The 23,334-nt window shown below is 40.0% G+C and overlaps 1 protein-coding gene across 1 annotated transcript in view; it reads left to right on the top strand.

The window, feature by feature from the left end:
* Positions 1-1,197: 1,197 nt before the first annotated feature.
* The window catches only part of llgl1 (LLGL scribble cell polarity complex component 1), a 47,798-nt gene continuing 25,661 nt past the window's right edge, over positions 1,198-23,334 (top strand). Inside the window, exons 1-2 of the mRNA XM_084743670.1 lie at positions 1,198-1,732; positions 5,556-5,653. Of these exons, the coding sequence (XP_084599796.1) occupies positions 1,652-1,732; positions 5,556-5,653 (179 nt within the window). The 5' untranslated portion in view covers positions 1,198-1,651. The remainder of the gene's footprint in view (positions 1,733-5,555; positions 5,654-23,334) is intronic.

Genomic DNA, 23,334 nt, shown 5'->3' with positions numbered 1-23,334 from the left:
TCATGAAATCAAGGGAAAGACACCACAGGGGAAACATATTTGGGAAGCACATTTTGGCATAGTCACCGGCCACATCAGTTAATATTTAAATATTTAAATATTTTTATATTTAAAATGATTATTTATACAATGTATATATGTTTTGTAAATAGCTGTTGTGTATAACTATTGCACATGAATAATGTTGTACATTAAAGTTTGTAGCATAAGGTATTCTTATGTGTTAATCTGTTTTGTTGTTCAAAAAACTTTATTAACAATACAAAGAAAAGCATTTACAACAAGTGTAATTCCAAAGGCAAAAGAGAAGACTAAATAAAAGCAACATTAGAAACAGAAAAAATGAATAAGTAAATAAACAAAACGTATGTGATAGCATTTTAATGTAGTTTGTCATTGTGGCACCAATTTTAGTTGGGTAGATTATAGGACAAAATCAGATCATAATAGGCATATCATGTTTTAAGTAAAAAGTAAGTAGTAACTATCAGTGTAAAATAAATGTAGTAAAGCAAAAAGTACAATATTTACATCTGAAATTTAGTGAAGTCAAAATAGCATTAAATGGAAATACTTAAGTATAAAGCAGTACATCTCAACCTTTTTGAGTTGCAAGTTTATAGTGGCAGAAAAGTAGTTCCAGTAGATTACTCCACAAAGAAAGTAGTTCCTACATGAAACAGCTCACAGTGAAGTCTGTGGATTATTGTTATCACTGTGTTATATCTCTTGTTGAATGTCTTTAATGAGAGCTGCTTCCTGACTCACTCTGTGCTGCTTGCCACAATATTTTATTCAATTTATTTTCTCACCAACCATCTGATGACCACCCCAGAAATTATTTTGCATCCTGACTCTCAGGTTGAGAACCACTGAAATAAAGAGCCAAAATTGCACTTACGTACAGTATTTAAGTAAATAAGAGTGTAAAGAGATTTTGAGACAGTGGTCAGTTTCTATAGTCTTTTGGTATCTTGAGGAAAAGGGAACTAGAATTAAAATATGTTTTTACTGCCTTAAGCCAAAATAATTAACCAAAAGTAATTATACTATTTAGATGAGTTCTTGTCCTTTCTATGGATAATAGTAACACTTTTCCAAGAAACTTACAAAGCAGCTATTAATTAACATCACCCCAAAATATTTACGATTTTTCAACAATAGAAGGTGAACAAGTTCACTTGCTTTGCTTTACTAGCTATTTACTCTTTGATAGTTTCATTTGCTATGAAGGACTCACTGTTCAACAAGATGTATTGGCGAATGTAAGTGAGACGACCACCCGGCGGATCCAGTGCAACAAACCGAACATCCCCCTCCAGAGCGCTTGGCTGTGTGGGCGTTTCTGCGTAATTGCTCGCAGATTTCTTCGCGCTGATTGGTTAACAACAACGGGGTCCGTGTGAACCGGGAAGAGGAGGGGGCTGTGGTCAAACCCACCGCGACCTAAACAGCACCAGGAGAGAGAGAGAGAGAGCGGAGGAGAGCCGCAGCCCGCAGCAGCAGCAGCAGCGTCGCAGCCCCGCTTTCAGCCTGCATGGGCTAGTCGGTTAGCTAGCTTAGCATCGTCCGCCGAGAACCCCGGGTTGTTATCTCCGTGTTTTCCTCTCCGTCCCCCCGCAGTCCTGCCTCCCGCCTGCCCGGCTTCAAGATGATGAAGTTTAGGTTTCGTCGGCAGGGCACCGACCCGCAGAGAGAGAAGATAAAACAGGAGCTGTTCGCCTTCAACAAGGTAAAGTAACGGGACGGAGCCCCCTCTTCTCCTGTCTTCTTCTGCTGCTCCCCAAAACTATCTATCTCTAAACGGGACCAGGGTTTAAGTCGAGCGCTCTGCAGCATTTTCCCCCGGCTGCTCCGGCCGCTCCTCTACGCTGCTGTTTTCTGTTCCCAGCCGCACACAGAAATGAGCTGCAAACTGCTGCTGATGGACGCTTTTTTTGATGTGTGTGTTGTTTCTGCGTGAGCGTGTGTGTGTTGTTTTCACGGCGTGTTAATTGGCTTTCACCGAAACGAGGCCCCGCGTTCAAACTGAACGGCAGCAAGAAGCGAGGAAACTTCTCCTTGTGGACCCAACATTGCTGTAATTAACCATCAACAACAGATTATGTCAGTGATAGGGATTATCAGGCTGCACGTTAACAAGATTAGTTTGAGTTGCAGTACTTTGATGCTTCATCATGTGAGCGTTGTGACCCGTTTTTCATTCAGATATTGATCCAGATCAGGGATGCACGATATGGATGTTCTTCAGCCAATATTGGCAACTGATAATTACCTGCTTGGCGTGATCGATACAGATAACTGATAATTTCACCTTTTTGCATCTTAAAAAGAAGTTTATATAACCTTTAGTTTATGCACATCTGAGGATAAGTGATGTAGTGAGTACAGATGGGTGATTTAATATTCTGCAGCTGACTGAACCAAATCTAATTGACTGACATCACTATTACCACGAAAACAAAGAACATTTATGACTCTTTAAGTGCTCATTTACTTTTTCTAGCTGCATCAACAGGGTTTACATTAAGGATACTCAACCAGCTTTCACTGGGGGCCACTTTTGCAAACTGACAGATGGCCGGGGGCCAGTTAACCAACAAACATTATTAACAACATTATTTATCAGATGATATCAATAAACATTAAACAGTCCACAAATTCTTACAAATTGTCACTGTTTGATCTAGTGCTGCAACTTACAATCATTTTCACTGTTGATTAATCTCCTGGTTATTTTCTCAATTTATTGTTTTTATGATGTCCTCAGATGTCTTGTTCTGTCCACAACACAAAGATATTCAGTTTGCTGTCATATAGGAGTAGATAACACAGAACATTGATTATCAAAGCAACTAATTTAATTGTTGATTAATTGCCGGAGCTCTTATCAGAACTTACGGCACTTTGCACAGCCTCAAAGGCCATCATCATTATTTATCCCAGCATACAAAAGTGGCATATCTGTCCCTTCTTCCTGAGAAAAACTGTGTGACTCAATTTATTTTCATTGTGAGTTAGAGAACAGTTGGTGGGTCATCCTGCACCCTACTGGGGGGCAGATCTGGCCATGTTGAGTGTCACTGGTCTGATGCTGTATATTGATTACTGTGCCAAGAGAAACTGGTTAAGCGTTGCTGCTGTGGCCTTGAACTCAGGTTAGGTGAGGCCACTGTCTGTCTGCACGCTGTGTCATCACCCAAAAAGTAGAGCAGAGTGTCCCAGAGAGCAGGGCTGTCCAAACTTTTTGATGTTGAAAGTCACAATTTATCATGCATAGTGGATGACATGACAGTGAACCATGCTCAGTATTTTCTGATTTCTTTAGTCCTCTATCTCAATAAACTGAATGAGTTGTGGACAAAACAAGGCATTTGAGGAGGAGGACGTCACCTTGACCTTTGGGAAACTGTGATCCACATTTTTCACTATTTTCTGACACGATGTGTACAAAACAACTGATGGATTAATCAATAAAATGACTGACAGACAAACTGATAATGTAAATAAATAGTTGCAGCTTTATTCTCACCATAGTATACATGTTGACATTAATATTATTAAACTTTCCCAAGTTTTGTATCGGCTTGTTTCAGTGAACTGCAGGCTCCCCCACAACCTGTGTGCAATCTTTACAATCTTTACTGCATGATTTCAGTCGTTGCCATCACAAATTGCAAAAAATGTGTGGAAAGTTACAGATTCCAGATTAATGTATGATTATTATTGTGCAACCTAGATATGTATCTAGATTTTTTTGCTTTTGTTTTTTTGTTTTGTGAGAGTAAGGTGATCTGAGACAGCAGCAACAGAAGGAGCTAGCAGGTGGTACAAAAATAAGATGAGCTCTTCTCTGAACGGGTGCAAACTCACAGAGATGAAAGTAGGGCTGCAGCTAACGATTACTTTCACCATCAGTTCGCCTGACAGTTGTTGATCATCTATAAAATGTCAAAGGGAAAAGGGGAAAATGTCCATCAGAAGTTCCCAGAACCCAAAGAGACATACTCAAATTGCCTGCTTTATCCACTCGACGATCCAAAACAAAAAAACATTGAATTTACTATCATATATGCCAAAGAAAAACAGCCAACTCTCACATTTCAGAAGGTGGAACAAGCAAATTACTGGAATATTTGCTTTCCAGGTCCAGTGTGTAAGATTTACAGGCTTTATTGGCAGTGTTTGGTAGAAATTAAATATTCATAAGTATGTAGGGCTGGGCAATATAGCTGAAAAATAAAATCTTTCATTTCAGTATTTTTAAATGACCCTTGTTCTTACAAAGACTGAAAAAAAAGACTGAATTTAACCACTTTTTTATGCATGTCTTGTAGTGTGATCCATTATCAAGTGATATGACAGGCTGTTACTGTATCTTCATGGCAGTTTGCATTTCAGTGAAACTATTGAACAATTGTATTATTGCTATTAATGAAGTGTCTATTGCAGATACATATCACTTGTTTTATCGCCCAAGCCTGTAAGTATGTTTTGTGTATAATCATCTGAAAATAAGAATTTATGTCATTTTTGGTATCTTAGAATAAGACCTTTATATCTGCAGAGGGTTCTGGTTCCCCTCCAGAGTCCGCCATGTTTCTAAAGTAGTCCAGAACACTGCTGTTTCAAGACAATGGTAGGCTCTCCTACACACTTGGAACAGGAGAGTGAGATGAGATGTTTGCAATCTGCAAGCTCACTGCTAAATGCCACAAAATCCTACACACTAGTCTTTTAAAACGTTTTTAAATGAACTGATTATCAAGATAGTTTTCTTTGGATCAACTAATCGTTGCAGCTCTAAATCAAACTGTATTTAAAGACCATCTGAAGGTTGTGAGATATTTAAACAGTGAATATTAAGGTTGGCTGAACGGTATGTCGCGTCCAAAGTTCATGAATTGTATGTTGCACTGTGACAACAACAACATGCTTTTAAGGTCTGGCACCAGCTGCCACAACTATCACAGAGGTGGTCTCTCACCAGGAGTGTTACTTTGATGTGACTGGATGTGTGTCTGCGTGTGTTTGTGTGTTCAGACTGGTGCTTCAGAGAAACTAACAGTTAATGTTTTACCTCATATATGAGCTCCAATCTAAACAACTCCTTTCCAAATTTCTCCATCACCGAAGCTGTGCAGGTTTTTTTGGCTGCAAACACTTCTTTAAAGTAGGTTAGGGTATCTGCAGAGTTTCTTCTCTTCTGTTTTTCTTCAGTAGATCTGAATGATTTCCCAGCTGTCTGTCGCCTTCTCCCAGCAGAAGGAAAAGCTGTGAATTGTTGTTAATCCCGTTTAATAAAGTCTGCAGAGCGTTTTATTAAAGCAATGCTGCTGCCATCAGTGCTTTTTAAGAACTTTCCTCTAGTTTTATTAAGGGAGTCCTCCCTTTTAGACGCCTCACTGACTGTTCAGACACAATCGCAGACAGAGCGAGCGGGGTGTTTTAAGAAAAAGGTGTCTGAGCGTTTTCATTGTCTTCTTTCTTGTGTCACCACAATCTCTCATCTGTTTGTCTTTCCCACTCCTTTGCTCTGTCTGTGTTTCCCTCAGACTGTGGAGCATGGATTCCCTCATCAGCCCAGTGCTTTGGCCTTTGACCCCAAGCTGCAGCTTATGGCCATCGGGACAAAGTCAGGAGCCATCAAAGTGTATCCTTTTATTATCACAGAGCTCATGCATCTGTCAGAAGTTTGTCAAGGGCCATCAGTCACAGTAAGGCTGGATGATAAACAGAATTTTAGAAATTTTACTTTATGAATCTCTTACTGAGCAAACTTTACTAAAATATGCTGATTTTCAATTAATATTTCGTCTGAATCCCTTTTAATTAAAACTAATTCAGTCAATCAGCTTTGCACTCTAGTCCACATGTCCAGAATCTCTAAGTGGTTAACAAATCAGAAACGATCTAGCACTAGGGCTCGACTGATATAATTTTTTTCAGGGCCGATACGATACGGATCAAACATACAACTTATGTTTGTAATGTTTGTCAGCTGTTGATAGGCTACTACTTGTGATGTGTAACCAATCAGATGGTGTAGTGGGCAGGTCACAGGTTGAGTGAGGGGCTACAGACAGAGAGAGGTGGCTGCCTCAGATCCAAGTAGCAGATTTTTAAATTAATTTATCTAAGTATCGGATAGAAATAAAACAATAATTGTAAGAATGACGGGATCAGATAATTGACCAGGCAGATAGTTGGTTGACCAGTAGTGTGCACTAACTATCAAAAAATTTTTTTTACATGTGCTGTTATCAAACAAATTGCAAAAATTAAAAACATCAGTCTATGCATCCCAAAATCCACAACTAAAGTTGTATCTTCAGAAAACCAGCGGGTGAGTACAGGAACAGTTTTTTTTTCCGGTTTTGTCAGTTTACATCTTTGAAGTGCTGCTCTGTTTATCTGTACATCAGCTCTGCAGTGCAGCTACAATTCTGTCTTCAGTTGTGGGTTTGATGCTAACGGAAAACAGTGTTTCATGCACCTGTCAGTCGCCTTTAATGTAATGTTCTTTCGTGTAAGATTTTGTTTCCTTTGCAGGTTGTGCTGAATCTTTAATCCATTGTCATTTGAAAAAGGGTCAGGGTGCATGCTATTTTGTGTCTTTTAAAGCAAATTGTGTGATAAGTTATAGCCTGTACTGCTGTTTCTTACAGTGCTGTTGGTTCTCTTGCTCTCACGATGCTGTGAAATACTGATCAGATGGATCTGCAGCAGAGCTGTTTATATAACATCACTCCAGTAGAGCAGGGCATTGCTGTGTGTGCTGTCTGTCTCTGTGGGAAGTTGCACTGTCTGCAGCACTGAAGTGAAGAGGACTGATCTGTCTTTCCCATCGAAACTGACAATATTGGAAAGTTTTTTTTCATAATCTGGGGCTGTGTCCATACTATAATATTGCTATTTAGTATGCTAAAACTGTATCTGAGATATTTTAGTGTGTCTAAAACCTTAATATGAAACCAGTAGTGCGTGAGGTGCATACTTTATCTGGGGAAATATTACAGCAGGTAGTAGGGGCGAAGGAAAATATTGATACACTTGAGTATCCCACTATTGTTGTCATATGTTGAGATTCTTGAAAACACTGTTGTGATACAAATGCGAATATTTGTGGCAGTGGTTCATTTTGTGTTGTGTTTAAACCTAACCTGAGTTAATATTAGCTCCTAAAATTAGATTAACAAATAGCAATATATCACCTTGCTTATAGTGTCATAATTTATTGCAAAATATTAATTTTAACCCCTGTATCATGATATGTATTATACCGGGAGATTCTTGCCAATGCACAGCCCTGGTATGCAGGACAAACTAGACACTACGCCGGCACAAGTATCTCACAGTGGAATGCAGTGGTTACAACAACAACATAACAAACAATGGCAAACGGCAACCAAAGCAGCTTTGGTGTTGCGACAATAACACTTAATTTTAAACGCGTAAGTTTTCACTTTGCTAGGTGTGAAATATTTTTGAAATTAGTTCATTGTTGGCATGAATTACCATGGTTACGAGTATTCAACCAGCAAGGAGGCGCTCAGGAAGTGGCGTAATGCGCATTGAGCAGTGCATCTGTAAAGATAAATGCCACCTAGCTGCAAATTTTGTGCATTTTCCGTAACCAATTGTTGAAAATGCGAACAATTTATTAATCGATTAATAATTAATAAGATATGCAGAACAGAGTTGAAGTTGAAGTTTCCTGATGCAACAAACGGTTCCACCAAACAAAACAACATCAACAAAAAAAACAAAAAATTGAGGCATAATTACTGCTCTGCCTGGACTGTTGTTTTATAATTATTGATTAATACATTTTTAATAAGTGAAGTTCTCAGTGGCGATTAATAAATTAATGATTAATCATGAACACTGCTAATACAACTGTTTATTTGTACAAAATTATGTAGAAAAATAGTACACATATTGGGTATGTAGATCATAGTATGTGTATTTGGACGCAGCATGATTTTTATTTTCATAGATGTGGCCATTATTCTCTTTGGGTTTTAGCAACATTTTTCTCACAGCATCTTCATGTCTGGTATTGTGGAAACTGAGTAATGTCTTGAAAGGATTCTGGTACAGGAAGCAGCATGAGTAACAGGGCAGGTGGCAAACAAACCTTCAGTTTCACCACACTTATTTCGAAGAGAAATCAACAGCAAATATCATCCAACCTGTCATTTGTAGTTGATACATTCTGAAGTAGTGTGAGCATGTTTCTCTCTCAGGTGCACCGACTTTCAGTGTAATTTCTGCCCAAGTGGTTTAGACAATCTGGTAAAAGTGGGGGGTTGTTTACCACCTTTGTGCGTCATCTGACCACTTGTGTTTCTGTCCTACTCCACTTAGTTGTAATGCTGTCACAGATCACTGCAATTAACTCGTAGCGTGAAATCTGACCAAAAAGCAAAACAACAACAACATTACATACACTATTGGGCAGATGCTCAGAATACCATAAATACATTTTTGAGTTTGTGGTCAGCGTGAATCTAACCCTCAACCCCTGGCAGTGTGAGTGTGAGACTGTGCGTGTTTGAGCAACACAGAGTGAGTTGGGACATCGAGTAAAGCTGTCATGGAAATGAGTATTGGTTTGGCTTGAGAGATGCATTGCAGAAAAACCGTAATTTGGCTTAGAGCGTCAGTGGTGTTAGAAGTTCCAGCAGCTCAGAGGCTCGTCCACATTACACAACTCATTAAATGTTATTGATCTCGCTCATCTTTCTATGGATGAGAGCAACTCTTGTCCCATGACCTGTAAAAGCGACCAGTAAGTGTGTGTGTGGTGATGGTAGACACTTAATCACAGGACAGTTAATGATGTTTCTCAGTCCCTCCAGGATTTCACAGGCTTTTTTTGGGGGGATTGTTGCGGTCCAAAATGGCTGATTTCACGGCAGCTTTTTTAAATAATGTGATGCATGTTGCAATATTTTTAAGTGTTCTTTGCAAAGAAATTGCGAGAGCAAGTGGAATTTGTAAAAGAAAAAATAAACAGCTTTCCTGAGCCTTTCAAAAAGGCTCAAGATTGCAAAAATTCTAACAACATATTCTTTATCTGTATATGAAGAAGTGCACTGGAGGTATGTAAGTATAAATGTTGACAGAGCATTGATAAATAACAAATAACAGTGACAAACCTTATGTTCTTTTCAGTACCTGTGAAAAAATAAATACACAAAAAACAAAACATTGAGACGTCCATGTATGACGTTTGTGTGGGGAAGTGTTGTGATTGGTGGAACTCACGAGAAGCTACGATGATGGGTCATATTTGTGGAAAAGTTGCGGGAATTCAAGAAACTCGGTTGTTCAGAATTCACAGAGGTTGGTTGAATTTGGGCTAATTGTTGCAGTTGCATCATTGCAACTTCCTGGGGGGCTGGTTAGTAAGTAAAAGATGCCAATTGTAGATCAGAGAGAGATGAAGTGAATCACGAAAGAGATTTAGTGAGGGTGCAACTAAAATTTTTATTTTGAAAAAATGTGCCCCTACCATAAAATATCTGCTTTTAGAATGGCGTTTGGCTCAACAGTATCAAAACAGTAAAATAAAATGTTTTAACGTTAGAAAAAAATGGCAGATGTCTTAAATACATTACCTTGGGATTCAGTAAGGGCCCGATTTATCCACTCTGATCGAGGCAGCCTGGTAGGACCTCTATTTCTTCACTTTTTTCTATGCACCTATGTACAACATAGCATAATTGTTCACCTAAATGTCTGTTCTCATCCATGGCTGCCAGCACTGTCATGCTTGAAGTGACAGTTCTGTAGTTTCATAGTAGGCTATCATCAGTGTGGTTGTAGATTGTTGGCTTTTCCTCTTGTTTACTGAACAAGTGCCATCATGCTTAGAAAATGAAGACCTTAGAAATTTTAAACTGAATGTTAAGGGTGTTAGTTTTGCATGTTTACCTCACATGTTTCTTGTTCGTCTTGCATGTTTAACTTCGGAGCATACAAGCTGCAGCGGAGAGCATGTAACAGGATTTATCAGCACAAACATGCCAGTGTATGAATCTGAGTGTATGTTCATAGCAACTGTTTGTGGTTATTTTATCAGTATGTGCACATTTATCAGTGTGTGTGAGAGGAGGCTGGCCGGGGTTGTGTGCAGATGCATTAGACTGGAGAATCGACTCTTTGAGATGTAGCTTTCAGAGAGAGACTGGTGGTGCCAGGCACTTGCACCCCAGAGGGAGATGGATGGAGGGGGAAATGGAGGAGGGGAGAGATGGAGATAAACAGAGGCAGCGAAGACAAGGGAGTGTAAAGGAGATGGAAGAGGGAGGCCAAATAACTCCACTACACGGCTGTACCTACTTTTCCAAAGTGACTGATACCACACAGCTCAGACTAGTCACCCTGTTTTTTAACAAAGTCCTAGCTGCTGTAGGAGTTTTGTGGAAAGTCTGCCTGGAAATACTGCCTGGAAGAGTCATTCAGCGGGAGTATAAAGAAATGTTCTATTTTGTTCTGTTGTATTGGATCAGTGGTTCCCAACCTGGGATTTTTAATCAAAGGAATTTCCTCATAAAATCTAGAATCATTTTTATCTTTTTACAACTCTAAAATCATTTAGATGAAATAGTTTTACAGGCAAAATTGTCTAAATCTTGCAACCTGGCAAAGCTTTGATATTGCTTCATTTTCAGGAGGTCACTGACCAAAATATCTAGTAAGCAACCTTAGTAAGAAATGAGGGTTCAACGTTAAAACGTTAAATTTTTTTTCACTTGCCCAGTTGAACAACTGTGTCAGAAATCTACTTGCCCAAAGACAACTTTTACTTGCCCCTGCACAAATTTGCTTATTTATTAGCAGTTATCAAGTAACAACACAGACTTAAGTTATTGCCATGTTTAATCTAGGGCAGTTGCATCTATAAAATGTCAGAAAATAGTGAAAAATGTCCATCCCAGTTTTTCAAAAGCCTCAGTGATGTCTTTATATGTCTTGTTTTGTCAGTCCATAACCAAAGATATTCAGTTTAATATGATAATAAATACAGAAAAGCAGGAATTCTCCATGTGTTAGAAGCTAATATTTAATCAGAACAGCTTAATTTAATACCTAATAGATTGTTAGTTCAATTTTTGGAGGTCACTGTTGCTATTTTATGTAATTTGTTGTAAATTTGAACTTTATTAATAACCTATTTATAAACTTATTTATAAAGGTGAGTCCCATTGTAAAGCAGTATTATCATATTGTTTTCATTATTAACTAATCTGCTGATCATTTCTTCGATGAATAGATTTGGTCTATAAATTGTTAAATGTATTAAGGAATACCCAACAATCCAAAACCCAAAGATATTCAGTTTGCAATGATGTAAAACAAGCAGCAAATCCTCACATTGAAAAGGATAAAAAAGAGACAAAGTTTGTTTTTTTGCTGGAGAAGTTCTTGAAAAATTACTGAAATGATGAACTGATTATCAAAATGCTTCATTTTTCTGTAGAGACACTAGTTTTTTCGGCTGTAATGTCAGGCCTACAGTGGGCAATATGCTGTAACAAACGTTACCTCAGTTTTGTTCTAAGAGGATCAGTTGAAATGTTAGCCTTCATTTTGAAAAAGCATATATTTTATGTGCATGTTGGTGTGTCCACATTCCCTGATAATCTCACAGACTCACTGACTTTGGTTTGACCTGGACATTCTTGCCAGCATACCTGCTAGTACTGTAGTACACACACACACACACACACACACACACTCTCTTCCAGTACCAGATGTGTGGTTTGATTCTCCCACACACACACTGACGCCTGAGCAGTTCAGGAGTAAAAAAAAAAAAAAAGCTGAAGAGAAAGTTTGGTCGAGTTTATTGACTCAGTTACAAAGATGGAGTGGAAAATCGCAAAATTTGTTGGGTTTTTTTGATTGTTTGAACTTCTGTTCTCCATCCTGGCATGATCTCGCCTCTCCTCATTCACATGTGCTCTCTTTCAGTCTCTTGCTTGAGTTTCTCACTTGTTCTCTCCTTTTTCTCCCTCCCTCACTCTCTGCATGTTTATAAAGGCAGAGTCATATTACGCCCTGAGAGTTTCTGCAATCGACCACAGACTGGGGCTCAGCAGAGGGAAGGGGACAATGTGGTGGGGAGTTTTTTCATGTGTGTGTGTGTGCGTGTCGAGAGAGATCAAGTGTGGGGGTGGTGGGGAGATTCTTGGGGAGTCTGTCTCCTGTCGAAGAATGCATGTTGCGCTGCCCTGGGTTAACCCTCCCTCTGTGTGTGTGTGTGTGTGTGTGTGTGTGTGTGTGTGCGCGCGTGTGTGCGCGTGCAAGCGGAGATTGGGTGAGTAAGAGCTTTGTTGCTGAGTCTAGTCTTAATAAAGGAAGCTTTTGAATTGGTTTCCAAGACAACCAGCGCAGTTGCCGGGGATGAGAAGTGCTTGCAGACTGAAGGGTATTAAAAGTCTGCAGCTCAGCACGTCAGAGTTTGTTGCTAGAAATGCATCATTATGGGTAAAAAAAAAAGTCAGAAATTTTGTGGACAGTATTATAGTACATCACAGTTTAAAGTTAAAGCTGCTACAAGGAGTTTTGATTGGTTATGAAACATCTGAATTTATTACTGATGCCTCTATATGACCTACATAAGAAAATGAGACCATCTGCAAGATGATTGTCTATTTCTGCATAATTACTCGTAATGGTTGAGTCCACGGAGTCCTCCTTGAAATCAGATGTTCACGAGCCTGTGTTGACATTCTCCCAGCTAATGTTAAAATGGGTAGTGCATTAGCCAGGTTAAAAGAAGCAGGAGCAGGTTTTAATTTAGATAATTTCATTATCATTATTATCATCTAATTCATTATTTCATTAGTTATATTTTGTGTTTATTATGGTGAAAACACTACCTCTTATGTCCACAGGGGCCTCCAAAGTCAGCGAAATATGAAAGTTCCTTGTTGTAGCTTTAATGTTTTTTGTTTTTTTTTCACCTGCCTGGTCAGGCAAGTAGGCTGGAAATCTACACACTAGAAGTGGAATTAGTAACTAGTGTTTATGTAACATATATGCTGTGGTCAGCAGTTTTGTGATTACCTGACTTGCCTCAGCATTCATGTTTCGTACAAGCGCTGCCAAGGCATGCACAAGGGTCCGCTTGGGTCTGTGTGATGTAAATTTCATCATCAGAGGGCGGACACGTAGGCTCAGTTTGAGACCCCCATTTGTTGTGACCACACCGCATTGTCTGCGGACTTTTCCATGTGGGCACTGCAGACGCTAATCTGCTGCACATGTGTGAAAAGCCTCCTCCAAGTGGACTGTAGTACAGACAGAACTAATAGGTGACTGTCCACAGCTGTCTGTGCACGTGTCAGTTCTAGACTATAATAAAGCCCTCTGCTGCCATGCAAGTGTGATGCTGTCGGCTCTTGTTATGGACCTCCAGTGGCATTTTTCAGAAGCTTGGCGTGCTTTAAAAAATTATGTTGATTTATCTACCTTGCTCTCAGATGTGCAGCAAACTGCTTAATACATAATTCTGTTTCCAGGATAATTGAAATGCTCGTTTGTGCTTCAGCTCATAAACTGCAATTTTCTCACGAGTCCCTGATTAGTACTATGCATGTGGAACTATCAGAGATGATTCCTTAGCTACTCCAACTAGATGAGGTGCTAGACTTATTGGCTTGATGTGGCATTTTACTTATTGTTTAACTCTGAGTACCTGCTAGTAACAAAGACGCACAGTATGAAAATGTGAGCTGTGGCTTTATCTGGACAATCTAGTACGTGCTGAGTCACACTGAAACTTTGTGACCATGAAGCTTCAGTATTGACAATCCAGCAGTCGGAGGACGAGCTAATATTTACACACACACACACACACACACACACACACACACACACACACACACACACACACACACACACACACACACACACACACACACAGTGGAACTTTGATCTGTGTGTTTGTGGGTGTGCTCCAGCTGTCAGCTCTCCCTCTGTCTGTCTGACATCCTGTTGGTCACACACACCACACGGCCTCATCAGATCTCATCTCTTAAGTCTTGACCGTCACTTTTTCATATTTTAGTTGCACTCCACCAACCACTTTGCAGTGTCACAGTTTGGACATGAATAACATTGAACAGAGTTAAAATGAATCTTTTCATTTCCTTTACATAGAGGCACGAGAAGTGGGCTCTGACAGCTGCTTTAGCTTAAAGTGAAGGAATCCTGAATTGTTTATCCATCCTCCAAGTCAACAAATTTTTGCAGTTTGTGGCGAAAACAGTAAATTCCCCCATGTGCTTGTTTGTGCTGCACGATTTCCTTTCAATTGTCACACAGCTACAGACTTTCCTGCTTTTTTTTTTTTTGTACTGAGTCACATTAACTTGTTTTCAAGCTTAACCGCACGGGCTGCGGCTTATATTGGAGACTAGTTTGTAGAGAAAATACTACAAAGTTTTATGTAAGCTTCATTCTTTTTGTTCTTTGTGTTACATAAATTGATAATTGTTTGGTAGCTCTCTAATAGAGTTGAAGATGTAGAATCTGATTCCTCCCACCCTTCACCTCATCTTCCCTCTCTTTCTCTTCTCACCCACACACTGCCTACTCTCTGCTAACTCAGTCTTTACTTTCTTTTCTCTTACTGTGTCTTTAGTTTTTTATGGTCTTTTACTTTATAGTTTCTCACTCCTCCCATCATGTCTCTCCTACTACCATCTCTCACCATGTCTGTTATTGTCACTCAGACGCACACTATAACTTGTTCCTCATTGATATTCCTGAAGAATGACAGGACCTTTAAATCCTCCTCCTCTATTCTGCTTTCTTCTGTCTCACTCAACCTCTCCACCCTCCTCTCTCCCCGTCTTTGGTGCATGCCGGTCCTCCTCACCCCCACACCTACACACACTTACAGATGAATGGACACACACACACATACACACACATTCGTTCTTCCAGTTGGCAGCTAGTTAGAGGGGCCTGTCTGTGGGGATAAAGGGTGTGTGGTCTCACAGAATTGAACAGAGTTGAGGAACGAAAAAGAAAACATTTACCCAAACTGACAAATCAGAGATGAGTAAAAACAATCAGTCCTTGAAGGGTTGAATTAATATGTTAATGTGACCAGGGTTCAAAATTAAAAGATGGTAAACTGGAAAAATCTAACAGCCAAAATATATTTCAGCTGGTTATTAAACAGTATAAGATACGATGAATCGAGCCAGGTAACTAACTAGATCAAGTAAGTGTAACTGTAGCAACAGGGGACACGGTCGTATGTTGCACCTGCATACAGAGCTGATGCAAAGCAAAATGTGGTCAATCAATGTACTATATGTATTGCAGTGCAGGGGTTTTCAAACTGGGGTTGGGGGGCCAACAGGGGTCCATATGGATCTATTCTGGGGGTCCTTGACATGAAAAAGTTTGGCAACCCCTCTTGCTGTGATGAGTTTGCAGTGAAGTAAGTCTCTTCCAATACCCTGCCAATGGTAGCAGACCTCATTCATTGCATTTGCCAATGTAGGTTTTTACTCTCATTTTTTAAGTTGCAGGTGCCAACTTTGGACCCTGTGGCTGACTAAATTAAAGTGAGAGAAAGTAAAGAAGAGAAGAATGGAGCGTAATGGAAGTGCTTGATTAGTGCTTGTTAGCTAATGTTAGGACACATTTCAACACAAATCAATCGCTTTTGTTGATACTGATCCCTTTTTAAGTGGGGATTTTGCATCAGTTGTGTGTCAACAGCCATGGAATGGTGCTTTGAGCTAAATGCTAATATCAGCATGCTACAGTGCTCACAATGACGATGCTAACATGCTGATGTTTAGTTGGTATAATGTTTACCATGTTCATCATCATGGACAGCGTGGTGAAGTAGTTAGCACTTTCAGGGTTGTCTGTGTGGTGTTTGCCTGCTCTCTCCATGCTTGCGGGGGTTTCCTCAGGTTTCCCCCACCATCAAAAATGCGTATGATAGGTGCGTTCTCCTGCACAGTGGCTGATCATTGCTCCTAATACTAGGATGGGTTAAATTCAAAGACTGAATCTGACTGTGTGATTGTAATTTGTATGGTTGTATATGCCACAGTAAAGTTGACCTTTAGCTTTTACTACGGCTGCACCTAACACTTATTTTCATCGTCGATTAACCTGTTGATTATTTTAATACGGGGAACATTACTACCAACTTTCATGGCAATCCATTCAGTAGTTTTCTAGATATTTCTCTGAAAATCCCAAATGTAAACCTACTGGTGGTGCTAGAAGAAAATCAGGATCTTGGAAGTCGGTAGGATTCATCCTCCAGGGATCATGAATGTTTGTAGCGTTGTAGATAAACATTGTACTGTTTTGTAGTCTTATGTTCCTGATTTGACAGTCAAGTATACTTTCAAGTTTGACTGCTTTGACTGCGTGTCAGGGGGAGTGTGTGCACCGAGTGAGTGGGACACAGAGGGGAGGTGTGGGAGGTGGAGAGGTACGAGCTGAGGCAGGGGATGCAAATGAGGTGGGATTGTTTCCTCTAGTGGGTGGGTGGAGTTGTTTGGCTTGTCTTCTTGTAGACAGTCTTTTGCCAGACGTCTGAGGAGTTTGCGATTATGTGTGCTGCAGTGTGTGTAGGGAAGGAAGGGAGTTGGAGAAAATGCTTGCAGATGATGCCTCAGAAGTTTAGAACTGAAACCAGTTAGTTGTCTGAAGTCTGACCTGTGAAGTTTTCTTTTCAAAGTTTTTCGCTGGTGTAGATGGTCTAATTCTCTGTGTTCAACTTGTACATTCATCCTTGAGTGTAGCGATCCGTTCTTCCTGTCCATCCCTATCTTCTGTCATGTTCGTGTGTGTGTGTTAGAGGGTGTGCTGGCTGTTGTCTGTGTGTCCGCATGGAGGACAATGCCTTCTGTTTGTCTGTATTCAGACCGTGAAATCGCTTTATCCCTGCTAACGCTCTCTCTCTGCATCACCGGGCAATCACACTTGTGTGTGTGTGTGTGTGTGTGTGTGTGTGTGTGTGTGTGTGTGTGCGTGTGTTAGGAAGAGACAGTGATTCAGTGATTATGAGTTACTGTAGGCCTCCATTGTGTGCCTTTCAGGATTCTCTGGTGACCAATGCAGCAAATCTTTGCACGTTCCACTCAGAACATGCAGGTTGATGACTGGTTTCATTGCGCCGATCAGCACTGTTTAATATGTTGCAAATTTTGTGCATTTACTGAGATAGTTAGCCAGCTAGAGTTTGTTAGTAGCAGAAATACAAAGCCTCGTTTTGCTCTCTTCTGCCCTGTTTCCGTCACCTTTAGTGTTTCAGTGGACAAAAATCCTTAAAAAACGAGCCGGTTTTATGGCGAAACATTTGTAGGAACATGTGAAAATTCACTGACTTGCAACTCAGCTCTCCTTCATGGGCTCATATTATGTTGCACTTGGGAGCAGCTGAGTAACCTGCGACACCTAGTGCTAAAATTCAGTATTACTTGTCAACTGGGCTTAATATAAAACTGAATACAGCTATAAAAAAATCAATAAATGATTGGTAACAGCCAATGACTTACAGATCATTGGCAAGCAGGATGGGCAGCAAAAAAAAGAATATATGCATAACCAGTGCATCACTCAACAGGTTGCTCAAAGCTATGAGTCTGTCATGATAAATTCTTTTTTGGAACCTTTTATGTAACTTTTAAAGGAACGTCCTCAATATTTATTTCAAAACTGTGTCTTGAAATGCCAGTTATTCACAGCTCTCGTTGCCTTTATGAGTTTCTGTGGTTTCATTTTTTAAATTATTTCAATTTTCATATCCAAGTTGGATTAAGGACACTTGAATTACTGCTTTGAGTCAGTGTTTCCAGCTGTTTACCAAGTATTGACCTGAATGCCTTTATCCTTTAGTGTTACATCCGTGTGTGTGTGTGTGTGTGTGTGTGTCTTTGCATGTGTGGAAGAATCCTTTGATGTTCGTGGTCAGGCATCCTGAGAATTTGCAGCAGTTCTTTTCATCTCTCAGCTGTTTTATAATCCACATATCTTAAGTTTAGCATATAAATTTGATAAAAGCATATCTTCATATGGCAGACTCATCAGTCCTTGATGTTTATCAGATGTGTAACCAAATTAAGAGTTTTTAGTCACGCTAACTAGCGGCATGCCTCCAGGGATGATAATGTCAGTTCGTCCACCACCTTGATTCAGACTGAAACGTCTCAACAACTGTTGGATGGATTATGGAGAAATTAAGGGGACACATTCATGTCAACCTTGTATGAGAAATAAATTTTAATCCAAATTGAAAATATTGTCACTTAAATTTTTCTGCTGTATTGGATTTAAATTGGGCGTGCTTGTACTTGGACATTTATTGCAAAAATTGTACAATTAATTTTGTGAGCCAGTCATAAAAATTCCACGTCAGTTGCTGAGTTGTCCCAGTCAAATGGGTGCAACAAAACATCTCTGCTCTTGCTTGCTTATATCACTTTCTACCTGGATGTGAGCGAGCAAAAGAGCGCTGATGGAGGGTGAAAAATTGTTTAGATATGCAAGCCAATTCGCAGTGGTGCTGCTTATGATTTCCTCCTCTGCAGATGAGTAAGTCAAGTATCGAATTTATTTATTTATAACCAACATATAGGTCAGCCTTGTTTCATATAGTTGGGGGACAGTTTATTTACTTGTAACTCCCAGCAGCTGCCTGTTTTCCTTCTAAACCTTGTCCTTTTTGAGGAAATTCCCATTAAAAGGGTGCTGTGGCTCATACAAAAGGTGCTGCTTCTCAGCCTTGTTAATTGATTACTTCCATCCCCTGACTGCATTGTGGAGGGGAAGCAGAAACGTCAAGGCTAAAGAAAATAGGTTGGAGGTGAAGCAAATGTGCAAAACTTGGCTGCAATAGCAACATTTCCAGAGGCTTTAACACAACAGCCTGGCTGTTACAGAGGAGGGCAGCAGGGTGACACATTTACACATTTATTATCTGCCCACTGCTATTCTAGGGCTTGTACTATTGGCCAATAAGCAGATCCCACGGGGGAGGGAGCTTAATACAGAGGACACACACACACACACACACATTTATAATGAGGTTATAGCAAGAGAGACTCCATCTACAGTTGCCCCTACTGAGGAGGTGATGACATCATTACCGGGAATCCCTCCACCAGCTGTCCTCTGACATCACCAGCACCAGGAAGTGTGTGTCTGTGTGTGTGTGTGTGTGTGTGTGCGCGCGTGTGTGTGAGATCTGTGAGTCGTGCCACAGTTGAGTTTTTTTTTTTTTTTTTTAAAGGTGTCTCGATCACACTCACTTTGTTTGTCTCCCGAATAGCAGTAAGACCTCTGCACGGCTGCTGTACAGCTGTTCTGCTGTCTGTCAGACAATTTTATTTGGAGTTGTGTGGAATGACATGGTTTGAAACTGGAGATGGTCGTGGCCTGTTTCCTGTCAGAGGTGCTGCAGACCAGCCAAGTGTCAAGGCTCTGACTCTTGCTTAAATAGTCATTTAGCGGTCTTATGTTTTTTTCTCTGTACACTGACAGCTTTCTATGCAGTCTCATTTTGCACAGCCAGCTTAAATTTGTGGGAGATGCTGTATAGACTTGTGATGAACGAGCTGTGGTTATCGTTGCATACCTTGGATACACACACAAACCACTGCTGTCCATCTGTCTTCAGTCCCCCTGGTCTGTTTTTTTCACACAGTTGTGGATTTTTCTCTGCTGACAGTTTTCTCACCTCAAAGTTTGAATGTTGAATGCAAAGTTGAACTTTGCAGCACAGCAGTACAGTTGTTTTTATTTGCGGTATGTTTCATCATCTTTTAATGCATAGAACTGTTTCTCCTCAGTTTGTCGGCCTGACTTTGCAAACCCATGTCCTTATTACACAGCTGTTTGACTCAGTTTGCAGTTGCATGTTCACTCCTCTGTCAAGAGTTTTTAATCAGGTTTGAGTCACTTACTGAAAATTGTAGTTGTTCTGTTTTAGTCAGGGGAATTTTAGTCATTTTTTTTTTATTTCTGTTGCTGAACTTTGAATCTAAGTTGACTTGAATATTTATTCAAAAAGCTAATGTATATAATATTTCGACAGATTTCACAGACTGAATGGTAAAGAGTCAGGACCACTATTGCCTACCAATATGGGTTATGATTACATGAGCCTTCAGTCATTGAAAATGTTGTGGGAACATAGTTTGCTACACAGCTATGCCTAACCTGACACACCAGATGGTTTGTTATTCAGAACCATCTGGGAAGTCATCCTTTGAAACTGCTTGGAAAAGGGCAGATACTTTCAAGACATTCTTGGCAGGTGATTGTCCAGCTCTGATATTACTGATAATGATAACAAGTGTACTTGAGTTGGAAATGTTTCCCACTGAATTATCAGTTCTTGCAACATCCCTATCATGACCGTGTCTTTCTTGCAATTGTAACTTGTGTTACTGTTTACCCATTTCATATTAGAGTTCAAATAATGCTAAATGTTTGCTGGACAAGTAAGTGTCTGTTCATGAGTCATAAGAAATTACTAAGAATCTGTTAGAAGGAGTAGCTGTTTATAAAGGTTAAATTGAACCATATGGTAAAGGAGTCTGGCTGGGAAAAGGCAGGCAGTCACAGAGCTCTAACTCCAGTCTATGTTCAACCTATTTAACACAAATGCCTATGGTAACTGCCCAACAATGCTCATTTTTGGATCCGCAATTGTTTAATATTGCTCCTTCAAGTGAGTAGAATACTGTATATTTTTATTTAGTTGTGCTTTTCTTAATTTCACTCTCACCAAAACTCTCTCTCGATGTCCCTACCTCTCTCTTTGTCTGGATTGGTGATTCATGACCCATGAGCGAGGGTTTGCCTCACACCTCCACCTCCAGCTGTCTGAGGCATGTGTTATTGCAGTGAATAAAACCCAGGGATAGGAAGTGACAACACTGAAGGAATGCCCATATAACACTCAGCTGGGCCTCTGGGGAATCAGGATAGGGAGGGAATGAGAAAGTTAGGAGAAGAAAGAGGAGGGCAGGTAGGTTTGTCTGAGCCTGAGAATCGGAGCGGAGAGGAGTTAGAAGAAGAGGCTGAGAAAAGCGACAGCCGAGGAATGCTGGTATTAAAAGTCCACTGGACCCCCATGGGGAAAACGAGCTGTTTCGGGCAGAGATGGGAAAGACGGTTAGAGCAAAGAAACAAATTAGAACAACATCTTCTGTAACCAGAGAGCTGTTAGGAAGTTGTGGAAGGAGAGGGTTAAAGTGGGGAATCATAATAGATCATTGATTCCTTAATTATTACACATGGGTTGAGAGTGGACAGATAAAGGAAAAAGAAAGGAGGAGAGTAGACAGGAAGATAAGAGGATTTGTATACAGGCCTTCTTTGGCATGCAGGGAACAAGTAAGAAAAGTCGAGTAAGGATATGAATAGGAATAAAAAGAGGATATTAAATGTATCTAGTTATAATATTTATCTTCTCTCAGAAAAAGGAGGATGTGCAATAATATAAAACAATGCTGGTAGGAATACAGAAAAGCAGCTCAGATCCAAACATGAGAACTCTCCAGATTTCCTCTTATTTTTCTGCATTTTTAATCCACATTCCTACAGGCTTATGTAAGCAGTGTACTTAAGTGTGTCGGTATTGCTCACAAGTGTGAGTGTAGCTGCTAGCGTGCGAGTGTGTGTGTGCTAATTTGCAGTTTAGACCAATTTAGCCTGGTCGTGTCGACGGCGTCACAGCTCTTGAGTGTAGCTTTTATTTTATCAGCTCAGCTTCATTTACTGGACTAACAAAGGGAGGACTCTGTGAAGATGGCTGTTGATTACACACACACACACGCACACACAGTGGTGGTTTTGGGTCTCTGCGTCATCTGGTGTTGGTAATTGCTATGAGCTTTGTTATAGTGTTCTAATTTCTCCTCTGCTATTACACCTAACCAGTGTGTTTCTCTTGGTTTATAGCTCAGAATTACTAGTTTAACTGTTCACAGTCTTGCAGTCTGTCCTCCCAGTCACACATTTTAATTCTGCCTGTATTTTAGAAGAAAAAGATGAGAAGAAAGAAGGGATGCTTTAAGACAACCGTTTTCAAAGTTTGTGGATTGTGGAACTCCCCTCAGATCAAGCTTGGAAATGTGCCACCCCTCACAGTTTACTTGCTTAGTTTCACTCTCTTCCTGGATGTCTATGGGATCAAATCACGATCCCGTAGATACTAAACAGTTGAGCCAAGATAGCTTAATATTGCTGCTGACATAACTCCAGAGTACACCAAAGACATAAAAATGTCTGTCCGAAGACATTTGTTAGTTTTGGTCTCTGGAAAAGTGGAAAAAACAGTGAAGCAACTGAAACAACTGAACTATGTCTGAACTATCCTTTTAACCAGATCACACAAATTTAGACTATTCTATGTTATTTGCATTTATGTTATCTCTTAGTTAGGGGCTTCACTTACTATCATAAATGACAAAGATAAAGGAAAAGGACCAAATCCTTAGATTTAAAGGGATGTTTCACCCCAAAATACTTATTTTTCCTCTTACCTGTTGTGCTATTCATCCATCTAGATTGTTTTAGTTAGCTGCTGAATTTTGGAGATACTGGCCGTGGAGGTTTCTGCCAATATAATGGGAGTTGATGGCACCCGGCCTGAGGCGCCCAAAGGACTAAAAAATATATAATATTTCATTCAACAGTAGTGTATCTTTCCTGAAATCATGACCTGATCACTCAAGATAAAAGGCAAGCCTTGTTTTGAGCAGTTTCATGTAGGAACTATTTTCTTTTAAGTAAAAAGAAAGTGAATCTTTCACATTGTTGCTTGAAAAAAAGACAGCAATTAATTGATTATCAAAATGGTGAGCAACTAATTTTCCTTTGAGCCCCCCACCAAACTGCATGGAGCCTCCCTGGTGAGGGCCTCCTCTCACGTCTTCTTTAAGATATTCCACTCTGCCTGTTGGTGTGTGTTGTTGTTGTCTTGTATCATCATGTTAAGATGGTGCCAGAATGTCTGCCATTTGGTTGTCACATTTTTTTGACCAAACTGTTCTAACGTACAAGTAACGCATGTATATTAACTATTGTAGGACTCTGACTGGTGACCCTGGTGGTGTTGGTACAGTGCCTCCTCGAGGGGAGAGAGAATGATTTTCAAGTCTGTTTTTGGATTTTATCCACTAAGAGGAGGTGGGATACCCAGTGTGACAGTGGCAGATATACAGTATGTGTTGTATAAATATTGTTCCTGGTGGTGCTAATGTGCTAATGTACCCCAAACATTCTTTAAGGATTAGAGACCAACAGTAAGAGACAGAGACACTG

The sequence above is a fragment of the Lutjanus erythropterus genome, chromosome 19, assembly GCF_056507025.1.
Source record: "Lutjanus erythropterus isolate fLutEry1 chromosome 19, fLutEry1.hap2, whole genome shotgun sequence".
In the NCBI taxonomy this organism is placed as follows: domain Eukaryota; kingdom Metazoa; phylum Chordata; class Actinopteri; order Lutjaniformes; family Lutjanidae; genus Lutjanus; species Lutjanus erythropterus.
This window is presented reverse-complemented; position numbering and strand designations above follow the sequence as displayed.